The sequence below is a fragment of the Varanus komodoensis genome, unplaced genomic scaffold, assembly GCF_004798865.1.
Source record: "Varanus komodoensis strain SLA01 unplaced genomic scaffold, ASM479886v1 scaffold9, whole genome shotgun sequence".
Taxonomy (NCBI): domain Eukaryota; kingdom Metazoa; phylum Chordata; class Lepidosauria; order Squamata; family Varanidae; genus Varanus; species Varanus komodoensis.
Genome location: NW_025336598.1, coordinates 31,081,152 through 31,106,803, shown reverse-complemented (window position 1 = coordinate 31,106,803; position 25,652 = coordinate 31,081,152). Strand labels below are relative to the sequence as shown.

The window sequence follows — 25,652 nt, the reverse complement described above, 5'->3', positions numbered from 1 at the left end:
CAGTTTGCTAAAAGAAGAGTTTTAATGTTGAACTGTTTCAAAATTGATGTTTATTTCAGATGTTTCTTTCTAAGTTTTTATACAATTAATGGTACTGAGAAAAATATTGCCCTTTTATTACAAGCTAGGACAAAACAAAACAATATTCAAGGGGATCTTGAAGAAAGAAATACTAAATAACCCACCCTCATTATCCAAAGCTTGTAATGATAAACATTTCAGAGAAATAACTGGCAATCCTTTGGTCTCTAGCATCTCAGAGCCTGTAGGAGAGAGTGGAAATGTCCCTCCATTGTAAGAGAAAGAGCTCATCTCCAAACCACCCCCCACCCGTCTCTTAGGGGGAAAAAATCTGTGTCCATCAGCTCTACAACATGAGAGAGGAAGAAACAGGGAGGATTACCAGTGTGGGGTGGGCACAGCAGAGTAGGGTCTGGTTCCAAGGCTCTCTGAGGCCCCTGCTACACCTTTGACACACTCTGCTCTACTGGTCTAAATGAAATCCTTCTACTGCTCACCATGGGGAGAAAATAAGTTTTAAAACCACCCTCCCAAATGAAGGAAAAGAGGCAAATGCCACTCTTCCCTCACTTCCACATTGCTGGCAGGAGCTTGGCAGAGCTTTGGAAACACTGGTGCCTGTGACCCCGCAGTGTTCCTACCTAAAAACAGGATTATGCCCACCTTCACATAATAGCCTGCTGCAGAAAGCATAGCTCAACAACTCTGGCTGGTGAAAAACAGAACATGATCTTGATCCTGTTGTGGACAGTACTCAGTTTTACACCTCCATTATGAAGTTATTTGATATTTGGTGATGCGAGTTAAAAACAACAGCCTGTCCACGCACCCACCTCCTTGCCAAACCATCAACCAATCCCGCTTAGCAAACAGGCCAGAACTCAGTGGGAGAGCCTATGCCTTGCATTCAGGTGGTCAGAAGTTCCATCCAGGTAGAAGTGGGAGGTAGAGCTTCTCTGAAACCCTGCAGAGCAGTGGCGGCAAGTCAGGGCCAACAGATGGACTCCGTGTAAGCCATCTTCTTAGGTTTCCATCCATCCAAGACCAAAGGGATTCAGATACATGGACAAATTCAAGAGCAGTACTTTTGCATTTTAGGGCATGTCTATAGAAAAACCAGTTCTTAAATTTCTATCAAAAAGTACTTTAAAAAATGAAACACTCAATAGCTCTCACCAAAACCCACATCTACAACTGCACTATGCTTCCTTGGGAAACATTTCCTGCTTAGGGTTGGTAAAGATGCCGAGAAGATGGAACTGTATTATTCTCAAGGGAGGAGTTTCCAAGGAAGCAGTAGGGCATTTCTTTTCCATGACTACATTCCTGGGGATGAAGGACAGTCATAACAAAGCCAACTATCATCACTAGGACACCAATCGCAAGGATCAGCCCAGAGAGAAGGTTATCCAAATGGGTCCATCGCTCTTCAGAGAGCTTCAGATAACAGGCTGCAGGCAGAATGAAGACCAGTGGAGTTGCACTGAGCGCTCCCTACAAACCGGAAGCAAAACACAAAGAGTGGTGAGCTTGATAGGCGTGATTCTATAATCCATTATATATAAGGTATTTAGGAGAAAGTGGAACTGGGGGAAAAGGCAGCTGCTTTCAATGGCTGGATTTGCAAGTAACACTAACTCCTGGTAGTGGGACTGAATTTTGGGTTGTTCTGATGGGCAAATCCAGCTGTTCCAACAAACCATGGAAAGACAGAAAGAAAACCCATGGATTGACATTGTATTGTAAAGCGTGGGTTGATTAAACCATAGGTTACTGCTATATGTGAACTCAGAACTGTGGGTTGTTTTGCCAGGCTACAAAGGTCATGGGCAAGAATAGTCCAAAGGTCCCACCTCCTCTTTATGACAGTAGTATAGTGCTGCAAAGGTATTTCGGATACACTGAGGGGCAGGAACTGAGACTGGGACTGAGAAAACAAACTAAAGTTTGAGGAGTAACTAACAAATCCTGGGTCAAAGTGTTAACCAAGGATTCAATAAAGGATGGGTAGGTCTAAATGTCTAAAGATGGTCACTGGCTGAAACAAAAAACTAGCATTTTTACAGGTATCTCAGACTCAGTTTTCTAAGAAAAAAAATGCTTCATAGTTAGGCGAACACAAAAGGGCATCCTAGATCAGCTTATGGCTAGTCTTACAAGGTGTTACCCTTCTGCTAAAAGCATAGACACCACATGAAGCTTGAATCTGCCCCCCCAACCCCCCCCTCAGAGCAGATGGGGGAGTACATGGAGAAGGGTGGATGGAAAACTCCTGTTGCCAGAAGTATACTCATGTAGTGCTGGATTTAGCCCTAAGCCTTTATCCCAATTCTGAGATCAGCACGGCAATTTCAAGCTCTTTACACTGTTTGTGTGTTGAATTCCACCTTCTGGCAAGAGAAGATGGGACTTAGCTGAATGTCCTGCCTCTAAATTTGGCCCTGAAGCACATGGGAGCTTCAGAATAACCCTCCCAATTTTTTGTTCTGGAAAAAGCATGTTTCTGTAGAGTCAGAGAACAGGTTATTGTCTTGGCGCTGGTGCACAGCCCGTGTCTCCCTGAAACATATCCTGAGAGTGTAGTTATTTTATGAGGTTACAATTAAAGAGGTATCAAATAGAATGTAGTTGTCATGTGTACACTTACACTTAGCTCTAATACTATTCCCAGACAATCATACACTAAGGAAATGCTTGTAGCTACAGCAACAACAATCACTGTCAAAATAATGTGGAAAAGGGTTGTAAGGTTCCCATTGAAAAACACGTTTGCGACTACCTGGAACAGAAACACAGTTTTAGGCACTGCTGTGACAGGTTGTTCATTTGAATGAATGACACAGTCCATATCTCACATGTTCAAGTTATGTGCTAGGCAGGGTTTGTTTGCCTGCTTTCCAATGACAGTCCTGCTTAGAGCAGATTCACTGAAACAGAAATTAAGGCAAAGATTGGATACAACCCACTGCATACACGTCCAAAACAGAACTTCATTCAAATGTCCTCCCCACCACACAATAATACACACAGAATTTGATTTTGAAAACGTTTCCAGGACCTTGAAGTTGGCCAAATGTGGAGTCTGGAAAAAGAGATCAACAGTTGGACCTAGAGTGAAGGCTCTGAGTCATCACTGCATTATTTAATTTTTTCAAAATCTTCCAAAAAGCTGACAGAAGATCAAAGATTCAATGTAAATTAGAATCAAACAGAGGTCATACAGATCCAAAATGAAAACTATGCATGATCTGTATCCGTAAATCCATAGTGTGTCATCTTACATTCTTATTTCAACATTTTGCATGGAGCATAATTCCAAAGAGGTCTTGTTAGATTTATAATTGCCATAATTTCCTACAATATGTAATTTTGTACATCAGAATATTTTAGCACATAGCCCATCTTCCTTTATCCATTATCAGGCACTGGGCAGCATAGAAATAAAATTATTATTTATTAGTTATTTAACTTTAACAACAACAACAACCAGCAGTGTTGTTTTCAATGCCTAGCCACTGGTATAGACACCACTGTTAACGTATCTCTTTATATTACAGTGGAACAAACGGCCCATCATGCTAAAATTTACCCTCAAGGAGCTGTGTCATGTGTTAGCCACCATTGCAAATATTCAGCCCCTGTTAACTTGGTGGCATCATGAAGTAACACTGGACACTGATTATTTTAGGGTTTCAGAAATTAACAGTGACTCACAGCATTCTGAGGAATATGCATGATTAATGCTTACCTCTCTGGTAACAAAACACTCTATTGGAAAAGTTAGGATGACAGTGATTCCGTAACAAAACCTTCCAAACGTAGCAAGGTCGTCATCTTTGCAATAGTTTTCAAATATGTCTCCTGGGGAATTGGTAGACAATGAAATACATATTTGCATTCACCAAAATGAAGTCTCAGCCATGATCAGGGATACAGATCAATGGAAATGTCTTTATTTAAACATTACTGGTTCCATGCTGGTGTTTCAAAGAAAGAAACCTGTAACTGGATAGCCACAAATGCTGACTGGGGACCCAAAGAGCTTCTTCAGACGTGCTCAAGAGCTTGGGCACATCCAGTGGGATTTTGGGCTTTTTAAAAAGATTGTTCTTGTGGTCTTGGAATTCTGTGCCAAATCAAAACCTGGTTTCGTGGTCAATTCCATTTCAAAGACTGCAGTACTCCGGTAGCTGGCATGAGGAACCGCTACGTGCTTTGGACAGGCAGAAGAAGTTAAGCAGCCTGTTCTGTCATGGGCATGTTTCAGAATTTGCTAACAGCTGTGCATGCTGAGAAAAGGTACTCATTTATTTTGATTCCCCCCCCCTGAAATTTATTTCCAGACAGACATCTTGTTTTTGGGCTTTTCATATTCTATCCCATGAGTAGGCAGAAAGCCGTTCTCTGTATGCTTTAGACGTCAACTTCCAGCATTCCTAGCTCTTGGCCATACTGGCAAGGGCTTCTGGGAGATGAAATCCAAAATATACAGAGTTCTAACTTCTTGCTTACTCTTACTCCAAGCCAGCCTTCCCAACCTGCTGTCCTTCAGGTGTGTTGGATGACAATGCCCAGCAAGTAGAGCTGCGAGTTGTGATCCAACACGACTGATGTGCACCAGGTTGGGGAAGGCTCTCTGTGGTAAGTCCTCTTTGTAGCAGTATTGCTGGCATCTGATTTACAGTCAGGGTATGAGGCAGCTTTAAAGAAGAAAAACACATGAATAGATTTCCGTTGCAGTGATTGTTTTAAGAGAAGGGCAAACACTTAAGGAGGAAGCCTATCAGAAAACACACTTCCTGTGCAAGCCTGATAAAAGCTGGACCAGAGCATGCCTGGGACACCTGGGCTGTGAAGCCTTTGAAAGTGTATGACTACATAACGGATCATTATCTTTCCTTCAAAATGCTATTGTGGGGATTTTGGCACAAGGCATAATTGAAATGTAGAATATGTAGCAAAGTCTGCAATGCAGGGTGAGTTAGGAAGTTTGGTTTGGTTTGGTTCTGTTTGTTTGTTTGTTTTTATAGTAAGTCTGAATTATAATTTTTGGTGCATTTTCAGTAGAACAGTTTGGGATGTGAATGTAAGAAGCCATAAGATCTAGAAACTTGCTGTTCCAGGATTTTTAATTTGCTGTTTATTTTTTAAATATGAAACTCAGCTTTTCAGAATAGAAAATTGTGACTCGGTATTAAATCCTACCTAAATACACACAGTCCTGATTAGTGGATAAGAAAATAGAAACCAGGGGAAAAGTTTAATCTAGGTAATCATAATAGGAACAATCAGATGTCTATAAACTCAGCAATAAGGATAATCCACAATGGATTAACTTACCTTCTGTATATTCTCCGAATGTCACATATCCACATGTAGCAAACACCAAGCTGACAAACACGGCAAACAGAACAGACACGTGTGTGATGTGAGCCCAATTCCTCAGGGTGGGTTCTTTCAGAGAGCCATAAATTAAAAAACTGTTGTGATGGCAAATGAATGCTGAAAGAGGTATAGTAGTTAAAAATTGTGCAAAATATAAACATGCATATATATTTAATAAACTTGTTTTAGGGCAGATGTATTGTAAGGTAGTTGAAATGCAGGATGTTGAAAATAGGCTAGAGGGGCCTAGCTTGTAATTTAGAGGGCAAGAACATCATGTGCTAATCTTTGGGAGCTACTCTAGGAGACTTTTGGATGAAAGAATGGAGCAAAAATACTTTAAAGAAACAAACATGCACAGACAACTTAATACGTTCAGTGAGCAAGTTGTGTACAGACATATTCATCTCCCACTAATATCAGTGAGGCCTCAACAAAGCTAGATATTATGCTAAACGCAGAGGTACTATTTTGACTACTCGCCATACCTTTTGCATCCCCTTCCTCTTCTGCATCCCTTCTAACCAGTCAGTCTTAGGGGAGAGCAACCCTGACTGCTCTTTAGAAGGCCAGATCCTGAACGTGAAACTCAACTACTTTGGCCACCTAATGAGAAGGAAGGACTCCCTGGAGAAGAGCCTAATGCTGGGAACAAGTGACGGCAAAAGGAGAAGGGGACGGCAGAGGATGAGGTGGCTGGATGGAGTCACTGAAGCAGTTGGCGTGAGCTTAAGTGGACCTCGGGGGATGGTGGAGGACAGGAAGGCCTGGAGGAGTGTTGTCCATGGGGTCGCAATGGGTCGGACACGACTTCGCGACTAACAACAACCACCTCTTCTGCAGTGCCTTGCAGAGCTTACCACTGGCCTGGTGTTGCAACGCAGTTTCCTTCTCCCGCTCTGTATCACTGACTGCTGTGGGTGGGTGGTGGGCAAACACATCCTATGCGGACAGCTCCTCACAGATGTTGCTCCAGGCTGGAGCTAAGCAGCCACTTGTTTCCTGCAAGGTCTAGCAGGGTCCTTAATGCACCTGGCTTTGGTTGGGCCGTGCCCATCCAGTGTGATGACACAAGTGAGGCATAAACCACACAAAGTGAACATGATATATTCATGTCAACCAGGGATGAAGAATGTGGGGTTCTGTAGGCATTGTTGGAAGGACAACTTCCATTATGCCTCCCCACCGGCTAAGCAGATGAGAGCTGGCAAGGGCCACAGGCCTTCATCTGGATGGCGGCACATTAGCTGACCCTTATCGGAAACGCTTGCAGTGCTGCTGCTTCCACAAGACCCTCATCTTTCACCAGGTGCTACCACCTTTCTCTCCTTAAGGATCTATTTCTAGCTTCACCTCCAGGGATGGAAATCATGCCACGTGTTCCACAAAGGTATTGTAGCTCCTCTGGAAGCAAGAATGAAACATGCTCTCTAGCGAATCTCCTCCATCCCCGCCACCAAATTACTGTATATTGTTGAATGCGGCACTTTCATTTCTGGATCCTTTCACTACAGGGCTGTAACACAATTCCGCAAATGCATTAACAATGAGAGCCTCATTAGGAGCTTAGCTGGCACAGAAATACAGTGAGAAGAAAAGCCCAGAGAAGAACTTGCACACTGGATGTGATCTGTGAAAGGAAGATATTACCCTCTATCACCATTCTGCCATAAATAAAAGGCAACTCTCATCAAGGCTGGGGGGTTTGCATCACAAAACCAGTCTGGGATTATTCCACTATACATGACAATCAGGTCACCCTTCAATTTCCACAAATCCATCCATCGGTTATGATGTCCCATGAACATTATTGGTTTTTGGTTTTTTGTAAGCTGTCCAGAGACTTTTAGTATTGGGATAGCATATAAAAATGTTACATAAATAAAAAAATAAGACAAAATGCCAAGCAAACCCAGAAGCATAAGACTTGCACTGATGCAAAAGGAACCTCAGACTAGTTTGCAGACTGCTGATTCCTCCGAAATGTTCCGTAAATCCTGGACACATACCAAATGACATCACTCCAATGGCTTGTATTGCATTTGGCTTTGCAAACACCCAAGGATTTTCTGACTGGGATCTGGAAAAAGAGAACTATTGTAAGGCTGCTACTTTTCCTGTGACCAAAATCTCAAAACGCACGGAATGCTGTGGATTAATAGCAATGGACAGCTAGAGCGTTTGGGGCTCTGCAGAAAGGGGCCCCCGTTCTCTTGGGTCACAATGTCTTCAGGTAGATCCATCTGATTCTGAGTAGGAGGCGGAGGGGCAGCGGTAGGCAGAGCACCCAGCAATTTCAGGTTACCTAGGGAAGCGTCCCCAGCAGAGCATAAGAAGCAGCCTGCCTTGGAAAGGGAAGAGGCTTTTCAGGCTGGAGTGGGAGCAAATGCAGGAAAAGCTCCTTGAGCCAGTCAGGCGACAACAGGGGAAACCAACGGGCTGATTACGAAGTTTTTCCTGTGGTCCAGTCCTCCAGTAGCGGAGGTGGAGACAGAATCTTTTCGGCAAGGGAGAGAAGCAGAGGAAGTTTCAGTTTGGACTCAACTCCTGGCATGAGCCGATGCTTCTGTCACCTCTCAAGGAGAATGCGGTCTTGATTTATACTATTTGGTAACCTGTCAAGCTTTAATAAAAAGACGGTGCTTCTAAAGTTTCATCAGAGTCTCCTGGAGTGGAAAAGAGGGAGGGAGCCATTCACAACAGACAAGGATGTAGTGCTCTTTTTAAAATGAGGAGAACTAAGGCTTTTACTTCTCTCCTTGCAGCCATTTAGGACTGTGTTGCTAAACACAGCTTTCTACACTTGGCTCTAATAAAACTTAGTGCATCCAATCCAGGGATCCCCAACCTATTTGGACCCACGGCTGTATCTGGGAAACTACTGTGGCTGTCACCGCAAGCAGCTCCCACAGAGCATGTGACTGGGAGTCCCAAGCCTGCTGAAAGTCAGCTAAAGAGAGGCGGGCATGGAGAAATAGTGAGGCTGGAGGCTGGGAAGGAAGAGAAATAGCAAGACCAAGAGGCGGGGGGAGACAGAGAGCAGGTCTAGACGCTGGAGGGGACAACTGTGAACTAAAAAAGTGGGGGGAATAGGCATACGCTAGACAGAGCAAGGAAGGCTGCCCTGACATTTTCCAACCATTAATTTAAAACTCTACTCTTAATTCCCATCATATTACAGAACAAGGCACATGAATAATAAAGCAAGTTGCAGAACGCAGAGTCAGCAAACACAGAGGTGGAGGCCCAACTTTTGAACACGTCACTTAGCTGAAGGGGTCAAGAAACCCCTTCCCCTTCACTGACCATGCAAAAATGCCCCTCAGTCTGCAGCCCGTTTAAGTTGCAAGTGAAAATCCTGCAGGGGCATGACTGTATTTGATCGGTAAGCAGCAAAAAGGAAAGGAGGTGGAGCTGGAGGGCAGAATAGCCCCAGCCAGCAGGGTGAAGTTGCACGGCACCAGTGTGTGCCCCTTTTTATGTGGGGGGGGGGGTGCTGTTACCTGCCATATCAGTGGCTGCACCTTTGGAGAGCCAAAAGACAACTGGAGACCACTGGGACAGGGCTGTCCAGAGGAAAGGGCACAGCAGTCTCACATAATCTGTGCAGCTTACAGATTAGCTTTTCCAAGTACTATTCGCTCTAGCCAATTCAACTCGAGGTTTTTAGTGGGTTTTTTAAAAATTCTCCCCAGTTTTTGAATGGCTTTCTGCTCCAGAACATGTTCTTCTTGTTGTTGCTTTAATATTTATCATCTACTCAGGCCTGAAAAGCATCTGCATTCCTTAGAAATAATTTCTTCTTCTTTTAAAAACATGCTTATGAATAATAATTAATCCTAAAACTAATTCACTCTGCTTTTAAATAAATGCTAGCTGTCATTTCCTTTCTTGCTCTAAGACGTGTTTTAAAGGAAGAGTTGTGTTTAATGGAATTTGCTGGCAGGTGATGTGTGTATCAGACTGTAGACTCAAGTATGTTTCTACATTCATCTTTTTAAGTGTGTGGTGTGGATGTGTAATTTACAACATCCATCCTCATGTGTCCAACTCAGGCAAGCTGCACCCCTCATTGTTTAAGAGCTGAAAGGGCCCAGACTTGGTGCTTGGGCAACTTTTTGTCTTGGGTCAGATGGTGGTGGGGGTGCTGCTCTTTGAATGCTTTGCTGTTAGGCCCGAGTATGACTCATTAGTGGCTTTTGTAAAGGGTGGGTGTGCATTTCTTAATACTGCATGATTCTTTAACTGTTGCCATCCTGCAATTTTTAGTGACTCATCCTGAAATGTGGCATTTTTGTAGTGCAAAATGCTTCTGACGTTGTGAGCCGTCTGAGCTGGGCGAAGGCTGTGGCGTGTGGCCTCACCCTGGTACTGCCCTGGTAGCTGCACTGTGTCACCATCTACTTTTAAAGCAGAGAACACAAAGGGTGAGGGTAGGAGCAGGTAACTTGTGGTCCTCCAGGCATTTCGGTTCACGCCTGTATCAGCGCTTCCCAGTGTGGCCAATGGCAAGAGTCGCTGGGAGGCACGGGCCAAAGTGTCTGGCAGAGGAGCTTCCTCCCCTGGTTAAAGCCGTGGGACTCCGGAGTAATTCTCATGGGTGGGTGACCTACACAATGTTCCAGAGCAAGTATAATAAGCAGGGCACGCTCCAAAGCGCTCACCCCTTCATGTGGGGGCCAATTGATGGAGCTGCACATAACGATCTCCTAAACACGCTGCTTGTGCAGGACTTTTCGTGAGCCCTTAAAATGGCTGGGGAAAGTAATATAATGGGTAGGGCAAGAGGCACGGCATGGGAGGCACCTGCAGAAACAAAGGAAATGATTGAAAAGGACCGAAACAGACAAAGGGGGCTTTTCTTAATCTCCCCCCTCCCCCACACTTGACTGTTAACACCTTTGTGACTGTTTCAATTAAGGGTAGGCAACTGCGAGGGCTCTGAGGACCACTTTTGCCTCCCAGGTTCCTTCTCTCTGCAGGTCGAAGTTGGACAACAAAAACGGTGTCAGACCGTCAAGTCCGGTGTGCTGGATCAGCAATGAAACTCTAAAATGAAAAGGCTGAGCCTGGGACTGGATGGCTGAAAGAGGCTCTGCACACCACTCACAATCATGCCTTTTTATGCCGACCGAAAACAACATCTTCATAAAACAGGGTCCTATTGCAGCCTTCCTGCAATTCAGGATTCCTCCCACAAGAGGTCTGCTTTTGTATCTGATGGGGATCTTTTAATAGCATCTCTTATGCCACCATTTCTCATGCAGGTGCACCCTGGGTGTGCTGGCCTACTAGTTCCATCAGTCACAGCCAGCATGGCCCAACCCTGCCAGCACCCTGCCTGTTCAAAAAATAAAGGCCGGAAATCCGTCTGACCGAAGGCAGCTTGTGAGCTGTAAATAGTGAGTGGAAAACAACACAGCTCCCGCCAAAACGTGCACTTACGGGAGAGAGCTGCCTACTCAGCCAGCATGCTGCTGTTTTCACCAGAATTAATTTAATTAATTAAATTTTTCGATTTATATCCTGCCTTTTTCCTACAAAGGGCTCAGGGCAGCTTATATCTCCTCCATCTTATCCCCAAAACAACAACCCTGTGAGGTAGGCTGGGCTGAGAGTCGCCATGAACAAGCGCCGCTGCTGGGCTGCAGCTTCTTCTCCAGCAACGAGTGCTAAAGGGCAGGGAGAGCACTTGCCGCCCTCCCCCAGGGCAGTATCCTCAGCCTCTGCAGAAACAAGCGCCTCTTCTCTGTTCAGACTTTGCACCAACAGCACAAAAAAGCAGGTGCAAATCCTTCGCATGCACACACTCCCTGCGAGGCCCAAAGCCACTCGGATTCCTTCCTCCGAATCGCCACTCTTCTTGTGATGCCCAACAGAAAGGTGCCGGGAGGGGGGTGTTCTCGCTTCTCACTTGGAACGAGACTGCGAGTGGGTGAAATCCATGAATCACCACTTTGCCATGGAAATTTGGAAGCGTGTGTGCGAGGGGCCGCCTACACTCCCAACATGTGCCTCCTTACCCCCCTCCCCAAAATATTTCTGAAACCATTCCAATTATATCGCCAAGTTGAGAACACAGGAACCACACCCTTCAGATACTGAAAAGAATGATGGGGTTTTTCTGTGAGAGGAAAAGGAAGCTTTTTGCTAAGAGATGCCAGGGGAGGGGGAAATAAGGCCAAGATGGAGCAGGGAGAAGACAGTGACCGACAACCTGCTCCGGCACAAGGTGGGCCCAGCTGCTGCTGCCCCCTTGCATTGCCACAGCATCCTTTCCTAAGCACCTGCATTGACGGCATCATTACTCAAAGCATTATATGCTGTTCAAATTCCTAAACCTGTCTCACTTTTCAGCATTGCATTAATTAATGGAGAACATTAACTGCCTGCTGCAATTGTTTTCTTAAGAAATCCTCTGGAAAATTGCATTTAAGATGCTGAATGAATTTTCACTGAAAATAGAGATTTCTTAAATATGCATTTTGATACAAGTTTTGAAGCTGAGGAGTGAATATAACATTTGGAGAAATGTGAAATCTGATGGATTTTCATTCCCATCCAGATGGCTCAGTTCAGATTTATTTTATTTATTTATTTATTAAAACATTTTTATGCCGCCCCATTCACTGAAGCCTCGGGGCGGCTTACAACAATAAATTAGAATCAACATAAATAAAAATTAAAATATATACATTAGAATAATAATTATTATTTACACACACACACACACTATAAAATAAGCCGCCCTGGCCAGATAAAATTCAATAGTATTAACATTTAAAATGCTGCTTAAATAAAAAGGTCCGCCTGGCGCCGCCGTCATTTGTTTTTCGGCGCCAGGCGAACCTCTCTGGGGAGCACATTCCATAACTTAGGCGCCACCGCTGAGAAAGCCCTCCTCCGAGTAACCACCCTCCTAATTTCTTCCATGGAGGGCTCCCGGAGAAGGGCCTCTCCCACCGATCTCAGGGGGCGGGCAGACATATATGGATGCAAGCGCTCCTTCAGGTAACCAGGACCCAAGCCGTTTAGGGCTTTATAGGTCATCACCAACACCTTGAATTGGGCCCGGACTTCAATGGGGAGCCAGTGAAGCTGACGGAGAACTGGAGTCATGTGAACATAACGTCCAGTCCCCGTCAGCAGCCTGGCAGCTCTATTTTGAACCAATTGAAGTATCCGGACCATCTTCAAGGGTAGCCCCACGTAGAGCGCGTTACAGAAGTCAAGACGGGAAGTCACCAGCGCATGAGTCACTGTTGCAAGGCAGTCGTACTCCAGGTAGGGGCGCAGCTGATGAATCAGCCGAAGCTGGAGGAAAGCGCTCCTCGCCACCACTGTCACCTGAGCTTCCAGTGAAAGCTCCGGGTCGAGGAGCACTCCCAAGCTGTGGACCTTGTCCCTAGGAGGGAGTGCAACCCCGTTCAGGACAAGATTCAATTCACCTTCTCCGAAGCCCGAACCGCCAACCAACAGGACCTCCGTCTTGTCTGGATTGAGCTTCAGTTTTCTATTTCTATTCTAATCCACTGGGAAGTGCAGTGCAGGTGAATTCAGATATGAATTTATGATGGTCTAATTTCTCAAACAAGTCTAGAAACTCTGCATAAATATTCCTTTCATGAAGCGCAATTGTAAATTATCTGATGTGTGTACACATATATGTGTAAAACAATAAAATCGTTTCTAAACCAAGTACAAGAAATAGTCCTGTGCTTTGAAGGAGGAGTTGCATCTTGTTTTGTCCCTCCAGACAATAGGTATGTTCAGATGTAACAACAAACCACAGTTTAGCAAAAGCTTCTCATTATGTCTGAACCCAGCATCCATGGTGAAGTGCAGTACATTTGGTCTCCATGGAACTATGCAGGGAAGCAGTGGCTTGTTATAAGGTTGCCATGTTTCACCATGGCTTGTTTGCCTGTCTGAACCAAACTGCCATGTTGTCGCAGTTTCCACACTTTCACCATCAGGTCTTGCAGCAAGAGCGGCCAGGATTGCAGCAGGCACCAGCCTGCACTGTCCACTGTCCTGTTCTGCCTAGCAACTACTTCACTGGAGCCGGCCTTGTTCCGATTAGCTGCCTCACTCTCCTTTTTCTTTCTCCACGCACAGCTGGATGCCCAGCTGCAGCGCTGGAATTTTAGTGGCAGCAGAGATCGTGGCACACTGCCTCCAGCAGCAGAGAGAGCCACGCTTGGCACTCCGGTCTGGCCGGCACTTCACTGGAGCGGCAACTGGAAATTTGTTTTATTTATGAATTATTTTATTTATTAAATTTATTTAAAAGCCATCCATTAGCATCATGTTCTCTGAATTCTTGTGCTACCCTGGGAACCAGCAGTCTCACAGAGGAATTACTGTTAATGGTGAATACTACTCACTCCTCTTTTGACTTTGCTCAACAAGTCTGCGGCCTCCAAAACCTATTTGAAAACACATGACACTGGGACAAAACCACTGATTATGTAGACTGTGTACACAGTCTCGAGTCCCATTCAGCTCTCATAGAAAACACCAGGAGTCCCCACCAATAAACTGTATGTATTTCACAGTTTTGGAGAGCCAGAAATGACAGGATACTTACATCTGTGAACTAAATGTTATTGTCCTTATAATCCCAATAACCAGGATGACAATCGTTAAAATTATAGAGATAAACGATACCTGCAGAAAGCAGTAAAATATTAAATTAAAAGCTTTTAGTAGCTTATAGTCAAAACTTTCAGAAATGACAAAAGCATAATCTTATTTTTCAAATAGGAGAAAGACAGAGAATCCATGATCAAGAGTAAGCATCGGACCATTACAGCTGTCATTTTAATATTAAAACACATGGGGTTATATCTAATATTAGTCAAATGTAAGCCCTGCTCGTTTCCAGGAGTCTGTGTATGACTAATATTACATAGAACCCAAACTGATGAAGAAACAAAGGCAAAACATAAAGCATATCACTCTGAAACTAACACATTTTTAAAAGGTGGTGCATTTTGTTTATTGGTATTGGTTGCAACCTTAAATGATTTCAGTAATATGTAGGGCTGCAAACCTGCTCTCCAAGCACATCAAGTGCAACTGGGCACTCTAGTTCCACAGACAGTAGCATAAAAAATATTCACATCCCTTTTCCATTAAAAAAAAGTGCCCATGAAAACTTATAAAATCAATTCCAGATAATAAAAAACACACAACATGATACCATGGATATCACATTAATTCATACACAAGTTTTATCAAGTGTTTTATAATTCATACACAAGTTTTATCGCACCCAAGATAAAAGTTTTATCGCACATAAAAGAGCCGTGCAACTTTTGATTATCTGACTTGAACATCCTCTAAAGTTCTAGCCAAGATCTAGATTTTTTTTCTGTAATGATTTACCTTCCCCAGTTTTGATATATTTCGATAAAGAGAAAGAGGAAGGGTGAAGATGATGGTAACACACAGAATAAGGACATGGCGACCAATAAATAAATTATCTCGACCAACTGTTTAAAAGAGAGAGAGAGAGAGAGAATTAAGGTGTATACTTCTATAAGTAATTGAGGTTTGATTGCTCATTCAACAACAGACTCAGCATCCAAAATTAGGCTGAATTTAGAAAAGGATAGAGTAAATGTTGCAAAAATTCTGTTCACACGGCCTGCCAATTTATTACCACAATAGCATGGATGAGAAGTGAGATGAAAAATTAGTCTAAGGGTAAAATCCAGATTTGTCTGTCCACCAAAGGAACAGTGTCAGTGGAACAGATTGCCTCTCTTCACTGCAGTCTCCCACGCCTCCAAATCTGCTCAGGTGGGCTGGAGGACCTCCCCAATCAGAGCTTGGGGGTATGTAGAAGGCAGAAGTGTGGAAGGGATGGGAGGAAAGTTTTTTCCACAGAGATGGCATTCAATAAAGTCTGCTCATGTAGCACTCAATGACAACACTAATTAAAATGCAGTATTTTCTAATTATTCAGTTCTGAGTATCAGTTGGCTGAGGTTTTGGGGAACTTGTTTAAAATTCCAATTAGCTGCAAACAATATTAAATATGGAGGTATTATAAAGAACTGAGCTCATGACACAAGCCTTGCAATCTCATTTTTAATGTAATTATGAAGCAGACTATTTCCTAGTAAGAATTCTCCAATGTTGTACAGCTACGAATTGCAGGTAATACACAAGTTTGTTTTGCATAAATGTACTCCATGTTCATGCTTTATTGTGAATGTTTTAATTTTTTGTGCAACAACCAGTAACTGGAAGGTAGGGGCAAAATTTGGTTAGCTGATGGGAAAGTCAGTCACAAAACTGGAAGAAAGTGACTGCAGGCTATGAGGAAGGATCATGCAGTTAGTCATGAAAGGAGCCAATGCTCCATCCCAGCAAAAAAGTGGAGACTTTTTAGATACCAAATCCCTGAATCCATAAGGAGCAGGAACCTGCCTTTCTAAAATGCAACCAGCTATTCTCAGTTCCTGAGCAACTGGGTCAAATTATTTACCAGCTACCAACACCTGAGCCTCCAAGAATCTCAAAGAACAGGGGATCACTGCATAAAATAAGCTTTTAGCAGGGGTTTTAACTTTAAAAAATGCAAAGAGTTTGACTAGCTTTCCTAATATACTATATGATAATATTCACCAGGAAGAACAAAAAACCCCAAAAGACTTACCTCCAGGAATTCTTTGGAAAACTTTCGTCAAAGTATCTCCTGTTATAATGTTGTAGCTAATCATGGCTAAATAAAAAAGGAGGTGCTTTATTTATATTATTTTGAAAGCTAACGTTTAAGACTAAACATACACATCTGCCAGTTGAAAAGATCGTAGAAAGGACCCCCCTGCAACCCACGTGCACCGTCCAACTCTGCTCTGGAGGAATTGCCAAGACTCCAAAGCAGATTTGGCAGTACAAAGGGGAAGAAAAGTTCCACTACAGAACGCTAGAGGGCACCCAAACAGAATTTCGTTAGAGGCAAGCTGTGCTTTCCCTGAGCATGCAATTCCATGTTAATTACTCCTCAGCTGAAATCTTAAATATACAGGGTAAGCCTCATTGAACTTGGTGGGACATGCACAGGAGTAAACTCTTAAAGTGATCTCCTTCCTGCCTTCCTACATCCAGAAGCTCTTTCAAATATGGGGTGTTGCTCTCTGGTTTTCTTAAGCAGAACCGGAAACTGTTTTCATATTTATTATTTTAATATTTGCATTAGCCGTTAAGAATGGGGATCTAAACAGATGGTTGAGCATTGCTGTTGGATTCTGTGGTTCAGGCACTTTTTTTTTTGAAACTTTAAAAATGCTTTTAAGGTTTCCGCTGTCTTCTATGGAAATCATGACCAGTCAGCATTTTAAAATCAACTCCCGGAGTTCGGGTCTGTGTGTTGACATTCATCATTAAACTGTAAAATCAACTATAGCAGAAAACTAGTGGTACCTGGACAGAGGGAGGGAGGCAGGGACACTGCTAAAAGAAACAAACAAGCAAGCAAACAACCAACAAGGAAAGTCAGCCATATGAATTTGTAATTTAAAAATCACAGTCTAGAGTTCAGTAATACTTTTATTAGAATGTAACAAAAATGCTACAAAATAATTATCAAGATTAGGAATTCTCCAGGTCTTTTCAGGGCTGCAGAATGGCAGAATTTCCCCAAGGAGTCCTTCCATGGGTACAAGGGAAGAGTAAGGGAAGTTGTGGGACCACACAGGCTTCCTTGCTAGTGATGTACCCAGTGGCTACATGCACCATTGGAACATTTCAAGTACATCAAAAGGGACTTCACCCATCTACACAAATAGAGCTCCTCCACACATGCAGACATTTCTTATTGGGTCCCACAATTCTGCTCTCAATTCTTTCCCCGTGTGTAGGGGTTGCATGAATCTCCCTTTCATCAGGCTGAATGTGAAGCAACAGCAAGGTTGAAAGACACACAGAGAAGAAAAACCACTAGTTTGATCTAGCCATAAACAGAATTTTAACCTCCAGTTTTCTTCTTTTACAGAATTGCTCATCATGCACTTGCAGTGTGACCTTACCAATAAAAGGATATAAAAACTGGAGAGCGGAAAGAATGAGGTGCCCTACAAAGCCATAAGCTTTATTGACCAGTGCTTGATAGCTGTTGGTTCCAGACAGATGCCCTCCTTTAATCAACAGTATAATAGAATAATCTGTTGTGGAGAGAGAGAAAATAATAATGCAAGAAATTCTGTTAAAAATCATCTCTTTTGGATCAGGCACTCTTTAAATACTTTAAAAAAGAAGCAGACAGAGAAAGGCCCAGGTGGATAAGGACTGCACACTTGGAAAAATGCTGTGGTGGTTGTGAAAATGGGGAAGATTTTGCAGAAAACTGAAGTGTCAGATCTGTGCTCTCAAGCAGAGGGGGAGACTTCTGCTGCCCATTCTGTCGAGAGAACAGACCTATTCATTTGGTAGGCAGAAAAGGGACCCCACTGATCCCATTAGATGGTTAAGCCAGTGGGGTCATTCCCTCCAGTCACATCTCCTGCATGGGTGGTGTTCACAGGCATCCCTTGCCATGGAAGGTGATGTGGCCCAGATGTTTCACCATAAAACTCCAAGAAGTCCCAAGCACTGGTCACACCAGCTAGGATTTCCAGGAACTGGAGCCCAAAGCATCTGGAGAAGGCTACTAGGTCGCCTGCCTCCCCATCGTGTACCTAGCCGCCTTCTTTTGCATGTACTCTGCATTAGGAGTGCAGTTTGTGTCTGTACACATGCTGTGATTTGGCAGAAACTGAGCTACTGGAGCAAGGCAAGGTCTGGGTGTGAATGCGATCCCCTTGCTCAGACATACAGCTCTCAAGATTTACACAGCCTTCCCCAACCAGCTGTTCTCCAGATGCCTGGCCAAGGGGTGTTGCAGTCCAACACATCTGGAGGACACATGGTTTAATTCAATTGTTTTAAAATTGAGTTCTGCATGCCTGAAATATGTCACTGACACAGAATAGTTGTGGCATTGTATATTTCTTACTTGTTTTGTTACACTTCCTCGGAAGAATTCAAGACACCACAGATCGTTCCTCACCCCCCCGCCAACTATCCACATTTTTCCTCATGACAAACTTGTGAGCTAGCTCAGATCAAAAGAAAACGATTGCCCAGGACCACCCAGTGAGCTCCATGGCCAAGTGAGGAGCTGGGCCTACCTCTGCCTCGGCTGTAGTATGAAGTCCCCAGACCACACTGACTCTTACACATGAGAATATAAGACGTGTAACTAAATCTGTAAAGTTCCTTATAGATTTAGTGTTTTGATTAAAATAGGAATGCTAAATCCTTGGTTTTGCACTGGAAATGCACTCATTTGCAATTCTAATTGGCAAGCACTAAAATTAAGTGATTTGCAAAAATCTACCTTTCCTGCCACCCTAATCTTGTAGAGGAAAGAATATCTAGCATGGCACAAAGCTCTACTTTTCCTAATCATCTTGTAAGATTTGTTTAAATAAAGATGTTTTGCATATCCCACACATCTTAATGCCTGGATCAAACAGCCTACTGTTGATTGAAAATCTTAACACTTTTGCCACTTGGCAACAGCAATAGTATTTAAAATGATACCTGTGATGCAAGCAACACCCAATAGGAGCAATATTCCCAGTGGAAAGCCAGCTTGCTTCAAAGAATAGGGCAGGCCTGTGGGCACAAAGCAAGCAAGCTAGCGACAGTGAAGAGATTTAAAATGCAATAACAGATTTAAAGCAGAAACTGAAAAATGGAATGCCTGGGAAAATAAAATGGCTGGCACAGAAAGGAGCACAGTGTATGTGCCAGCTAAGCCTCTCTGGAAAGCTCCTTCCACAATCAGGAGCCACAAGAGAAAAGACTCTTCTTAGTAACTACCCAGCCCATTTCCTTTGGTGGGGGCTCTCAGAGAGGAATTGCTGAAGACAATTTTTGGCTCCAGGAAAGAATATAAATGAGGAAACTATAGTTCAGGTGACCCCAAGCTGTTTAGGGCTTTGATGGTTGATACCAGCACTATGGATCAGGCCCAAACATGGACTGGTGGCCAGGGCAGATGGAGAAGTGCTGGCATAATACGATCATGCTGGCCAATCTCACCACCCTCTTCTGAGGCACTGAATCCCCCATTTTCAACATAGTCCCATGTATAGCACATTCCAGTAATTTAGATGTGAGGCTCTCAGAGCATGGATAACTAGTCTACTCTGCCCAGGTAACTGTAGCGATGATGCTGGATCCAAACTATGAACCAGATTCTTTAGTAGGATTGCAACCTCCTCCAGAACATGTTGAACATCACTTTGCTGAGCACGCACTAACAGTAGCTCCATTTTGCCGGGATTGAATCTCCATTTTTTGGCCGTTATCCAGTCTATTACCATGTCCATGCAATGGTTCAGATTGCCCACTGCTTCGCCTAGATTTGATGAAAAGGACAGGCGCAACTCACTGCCATATGCATATGGAGGGCACCTCAATCCATCTCTTCCCCAGCCATTTTGTGCAGATGCTGAATAGCATGGAAGATAAAACAGAGCCCTGTGACACCCTACATTTGAGCAAAAGGCTTATTTATTTATTTCATGTTAAGAAAAAAAGCTCTAAGGTTGGCCATCCTTTATCACAGGGTTGAAGGACCAGTTTCAGGTAGGAGGGCTGGATGACCTCTCTAGCCCTCTGTAGGCCAGAAGACATTAGGAGATGTGGCCACACATCCCTCATATGACTTGGGTCCCATGCAATTCATCCACTGGGGAAAGCCCACAAGCAGGAAAACCACCCCCAGCTGAAGCAAGAACTCAGTGGGCCACCTCCCCCAGGAGAATCCCCTGAAATTCAGAGCAAGGGAATTCCCTTGATATCTCCAAGTGTAGATCAAAGATAATGAGAGGATTACCATCTCTGCCTCAAAGCTGTTAGTCTCTAACCCAAGGGGCATGGCCTGGGGAGGGGAGTGGGCAAGGTGATGGAGGAGACACAATGGAGAAGTTCTGTGGGCCAGATTAGCTGTATGGGCCAGAGGTTCCCCATCCATGCTTTATAAAATGTATACGAGCAAATGGTGGCTAGTTATGGCTTACCCTTGGTCAGTGCCCTCAGTATAATCTGCTGAGGTCTCTAGCCTTGACCATAGACAATAACTGTAAGTATGACTGTTACTTACCACCCCCTCCAAAAATAAACCCAGCTGAAAGTGGCCGTACCTACCTATCATACCAGATCCAATAATAGAGTTGATAACATTAAAAGCAGCTGATGAGAAGTTGCTAGATCCTTGTCTATTCCTCAGTTTGCAAAGGGCTGTCCTTTCATCCATTTCCTCCTGTTTCAATAACGTTAGAAAATAATGTTGATGCTAGAAAAGTATTCACTAAACAGAGAGGGAAAGAAATCAGTCCTTTCTATTCATAGAACTTAGCAAGCCTAAATATGACAAGATTTCCATTTCAGAGCTGCTGCCGCTTCTGAAACAGAAACATTCACAGTTATAAACTGAGTTCCATGAAAAATCTCGGCAGTTATGACAGCATGAATCTAAATGATAACTAGCATCAGAAAGGACTTAAGTGTTGTGCAAATCTCCGCGTAACTAGAACAGCTGCTTTTCAAGATGCTTTAAGGCTGCAACCCTAAACACATTTTCTAGGCAGGAAGTGCCATCAAAGGTAGCTGTGACTTGCTTCTGCAAAAACCTCCAAGTGTAAACTTGGACAGGATTGGTTTACAAGTCCTTCATAAGTAGCAAAACAGAATCTCAGAATAGTACAATGGAATTCAGATAAAAGCAAGTACAACAGAAACTCCAGTCACACGAACTTCAGTTACATCATGATCATGATCATGAAAATGCTTCCCCTCCCTGCTCCAGGACAGGTCATACTAATGTAATGTTACATAGGTAGCATTGGTGTTTATGGGTGAAGATGAAGGACTCCTCAGTAAAGAAGCTGGTTAACCCTACTGCAACTTTTCCTCCCCAACAAACTTTTTCTGGGAAGAAAAGGGACTAAAGGAGCACTGGAGGAACAAGGGAGGGTTACAAATGGAAAGGGGTGGCATCTCTACCTCTTTTCTGCCACACCCTGTAAAATACCGCAGGTGAGGCAGGGCGACTGTGGTATAAAAGGCTCATCTAGAAACAAACTACATTAATTTGAATGTTTGGGATACTGTGCAGGCTACTCAAATGACGTCCCTCTTAGCAGTCTTGGCAACAACTAATCCAATGCAGAACAAAGCAGTTTTCCCTTTAGATGGAAGGTGGGGGATGTCAAGACATTTGTGTTCTACCTCCGTGGAGGAAAAGCTAGATCACAGACCTTCTTCCCATGGCAACAACGCTGTCATTCAGGACCATATACATCACCACTAACAAGCATATGCGTCTTTCTCCCAATCCAAACTCCGTACATTCAGCTGAAAGCACAGGTCTATTATCCTTCAACTTTTGTGCAAGCCATTTTTTCGTGCAAGCCAGAAAGCTGCCCCAACCTTTTTTCCTGCTGCCCCACCAGCCACATCATGGTCTTTGTGTCCACAGCACTCCAAATGCATCATAAAGCAATGCCTGGAGTGATGGAAATTCAACTCTCCTGCCTCTCTGTGCCCACTTCATTCCTGATCCTGCATTCTCTGTTGCTCAACAGGTACTCCCACCAGCTGCTCCTCCCAATAATCATAGAAACATAGAAACTGAGCGAGTCAGAAGGGGCCACCCAGGCCATCTAGAATGACCCCCAGCTCCAGCCAGATCCGCTCACGACATGCCCACCATGTGCATGTCCAGCCTATCATTGAACACCCTCACCATTGGGGCTTCAACCACCTCCCGTGGAAGCCCATTCCATACGTATACGTGATTGTTTTCCTGTCAGTAAAAGGAACTGGGGGTTTAGAGTGTCTTAGTAATGTTTACTTAATTCATACATATACAAGAAAAGTATATTGCTGTCTGATGGACATTCTTCTAATGGGCAAAAAATTCCTAAGTAGAAATTCCAAGTATTTCAAAATGTGTTCTTTTTTCTTGATTCTACTGTTTTTACTATTATTGCATTGTTATTTATAATTTTATATTGTTTCAAACTACCAGAAACAGTCCTGGAAACAAGTGTGTGTGTGTGTGTGTTTCTGTCTGTCTGCCCACTATTATTTATTTATTGCCAATACAGTATTTATATAGAAACATACAAACGCAGAAACAGAGCGAGTCAGAAGGGGCCTCCTGGGCCATCTAGTCTGACCCCCAGCTCCAGCCGGCTCCCCTCACGACATGCCACCATGTGCATGCCTAGCCTATCCTTGAACATCCTCACCAATGGGGCCTGAACCACCTCCCGTGGAAGCCCATTCCTTACCCTCGGAGTCCTAACTGTCAGAAAGTACTTCCTGGCATCTAAATGGAACCTGGGTTCCCTGACCTTTGCTCTATTGAAGTGCGTCCTGCCTTCCTCTGCAGGTCTCTACCCACCTCCGTGTGACATCCCCTCATACACCTGTATGTCACCAACAGATCCCCTCTGAGTCTCCTCTTCTCCAGGCTGAAGAGACCCAGTTCCCTCAGTTCTCTCATACGGCATCCCTTGCAAACTGGCCACCAACCTTGTGGCCCTGCGCTGCGCTGACTCCAACCTGGCTATATCCTTCCTGAATGAGGGGCCAAAAACTCAACACAATATTCCAGTTGCGGGTGCACCAGAGTCATATAGAGTGGTAGTAATACCTCTCTCGATCTAGAAGTCATGCTTCTGGCTAATCCAGCCTATTTCCAAATATCCAAATGAATCCTGCTATTCTGGAGGGTTTTCAACGTAAGCAGTTTGTGCACCATCCCTCCCAGTGAAGTTCTTGACTGATGGGCCCTCAACCTGGCATAGCCTGCAACCCTAAGAAGCTGCAACTCTTTACCCTCTCTGGTCTATGGTGACTGAAGTTAGGGTGACCAGATGCAGAAGAGGATAGGATTCCTATATTTTTATAGTAAAGCAATAATTGTCATGCAAGGTACACCCAATTCCCATCTCCCACACAACTACTTAAATTGCAGGAGACCTGTCTTCTTCTCCAGCAGCAGTTCTCCAGGTTTTCAGAGATGGGTCTTTCCCAAACTGAAGCAGGGATGCCAGGAATCTTGGCCGTTTTACATGCAGAGCAGGTGCTCTATCCCTGAACTACAGGCTCTGCGTGGGATATATTATTACCCAGGAAAGGGATCTTAAGGTCATGCAGATAAGTATAGAAGGAAAGAGTTGGTTCAGTGTGCTGTGGCAGTGAAAATGGCAAATATCCTGCTGGAAATTATTAGATTAAGAACTGAAAGGAAAAATAGAGCAGTCTCATGATGGCACTTGTGGCATAGCGATGACAGGGAGAACTTTATTAATAAACTTACATTGTGTCCTTCCACTAAATTTGTGTTCAAGGCAGCCAATGATAAAATATACTGAAGTACATAATGTCTGCAAAAGCTTGTCCCAGAATAAGTATTATAGTCTGGAAATTGCCATACAAGTCTCTTTGTTGCTTTTGCTGCAAGAAACTAACAGAGCTACCTGTTTGGAAATCAAAACATTAAAACACATCAAATGAAAGCATTGGTTGAAAATGGGTAATGAAAGAAAACACAAAAACAACCAAAAGCACCCCCTGGATTGAAGCATACCTTAGCAGCAGATTGCCTTACAGGATGATAACAAGCGCAGAGCCTGCCTAAATGAAAAAGCATTTGCCTGCTAGCAGGATTAAAACTCTACTGGCCTCCCTTTGTAGGGTTTCCACAGCCTGGGAACTTAGGTCTAGAATTCTAAACACACTGGTTTGGATCCAGAGTTAAACAAATGGAAGCTGGTTGGTGAAAGCAGACTTCCTTGCCTGTCTAGATCCCCCTTCTCATCCAGCAAAGTGCTGCAGAGAGCTCCCAGAGGCTCTGGTGAACTGGATAGGCTGTGGCGCTAGCAGTTTCCCCCCAGACTAGATGAAGGAATCAGCTCCCAAATAGTGCTTCTGCCCAATTTTGAGGAACTCCCTCCATTCTCCCTGCACCTCATTCTCCATGCAAGCAGGGTGCCCTGACCGTCTGTCTTCCACGTTCAAGAAGAGGCTGCTATTAGAAGGTGAATGGAAAATCACTTTCTATCAGCCCAGCTGTGCAAACCTATCTAGGTGCCTTCCCATTCTGGTGCATTCAGATATTTTGGATGCACCTCCCAGAATTCCTCAGCCATGCTGGCTGGAAGATTCCAGGAGTTGCAGTCCAACATCTCTGAGGCCACCAAACAAGCAAATGATTGCATCAGGGACCTGGGAAGGGTTTCCAATATTTGCCTTGTACCCTGGAAGCCTACTGACAAAGAGGGTTATAAATCGGGCACAGAGGTGGTGTTGCAAGTTGCCTATTAGGAGTGGCACCCCAATATCTGGAAGGCCATCTGCCCCACCAGCCTGCTGAAATGAAGGTACCAGTGGCCTGATGATCTCATTGATCTGATTTCCCAACTTAGCTGGCTTTCCACCCACATGTTTCACCTCCTGCTGTTCCTGCTCACCTCACCGTGAATCTCAGCCTTAGGCTTTTTTTTTTTTTCCTCGTGAAATGAGGTGCCCTCCGCTCTTCTTTCCACATCCCTTGTCCATACATCCCTTTTGACAAACAAAGCTATCGTTAGGAGGCCGGGTTTATTTTAAAAAACCGCACACAGAGATGCCCTAAGCATATGCGAATTAGCACTTGCGAACCTGTGCGGCTTTTGTTTCGTTTCGTTTTTGGTTCTGTGGGTCCGCACCGTGGACTGCCTCCGATCAGACGAGATCAATTAAGGGTGTAATCCCAGACATCTTTAGACAGATCAAACGAACAAGTCCTAGAACTCTCATGCTGGGACTCTTCTCGAGTTTAAACGTGCATAGGATGGCGCCTTAAATTAAACTGAAATTAAAACGCCCCCCAAAGCTCAGGCGTTCGCTTACCTGCTGGGCAGGGCTCGGGCTCGGCGTGAGCAATGGATGGTGCTGGACCAGTGCCGCCGCCGCCGCCGCCTCTTCCATGACGGCTCTTGCGCGCTGCCCAAGCGCTTTTCTCTCTCCTGCGCGCGTCTACCAGCGCTGGTGCCGTCCAGAGCCAAGCAGGCAGCCGGGCGGACGCTCGGGGCGGAAAGGGAAGACGCCAGCGCCAGGCTCGCCGGCTCCGGGCCACGTGAAGGGCCCCGGCAGCCGCCAAGCCACGGGCGACACCTAGCAGGGAAAGC

General features: G+C 44.3%; 1 protein-coding gene across 1 annotated transcript; it reads right to left on the bottom strand.

Annotated features, from left to right (window-relative positions):
• Window positions 1–1,248: 1,248 nt before the first annotated feature.
• Window positions 1,249–25,452, bottom strand: SLC38A11 (solute carrier family 38 member 11). The gene is made up of 12 exons (XM_044418312.1): window positions 25,375–25,452; window positions 20,617–20,731; window positions 19,003–19,077; window positions 17,448–17,582; window positions 16,076–16,141; window positions 14,797–14,903; window positions 13,997–14,076; window positions 7,416–7,486; window positions 5,362–5,523; window positions 3,770–3,882; window positions 2,669–2,800; window positions 1,249–1,515 (listed from the first exon to the last, which is right to left on the bottom strand). The coding sequence occupies exons 1-12, from the start codon at window positions 25,450–25,452 to the stop codon at window positions 1,249–1,251; spliced, it is 1,401 nt and encodes a 466-aa protein (XP_044274247.1).
• Between the last annotated feature and the right edge of the window lie 200 nt (window positions 25,453–25,652).

Excerpts from the sequence above, each read along its gene's own strand:
- SLC38A11 (XM_044418312.1), bottom strand. The coding sequence starts at position 25,452 with ATGGAAGAGGCGGCGGCGGCGGCGGCACTGGTCCAGCACCATCCATTG. Across the intron at positions 7,487-13,996 it reads ATAACATTTAGTTCACAGAT|ATCCCAGTCAGAAAATCCTT; the intron begins GTAAGTATCCTG and ends CTCTTTTTCCAG. Across the intron at positions 2,801-3,769 it reads AGTGTTTTGTTACCAGAGAG|GTAGTCGCAAACGTGTTTTT; the intron begins GTAAGCATTAAT and ends TTTCTGTTCCAG.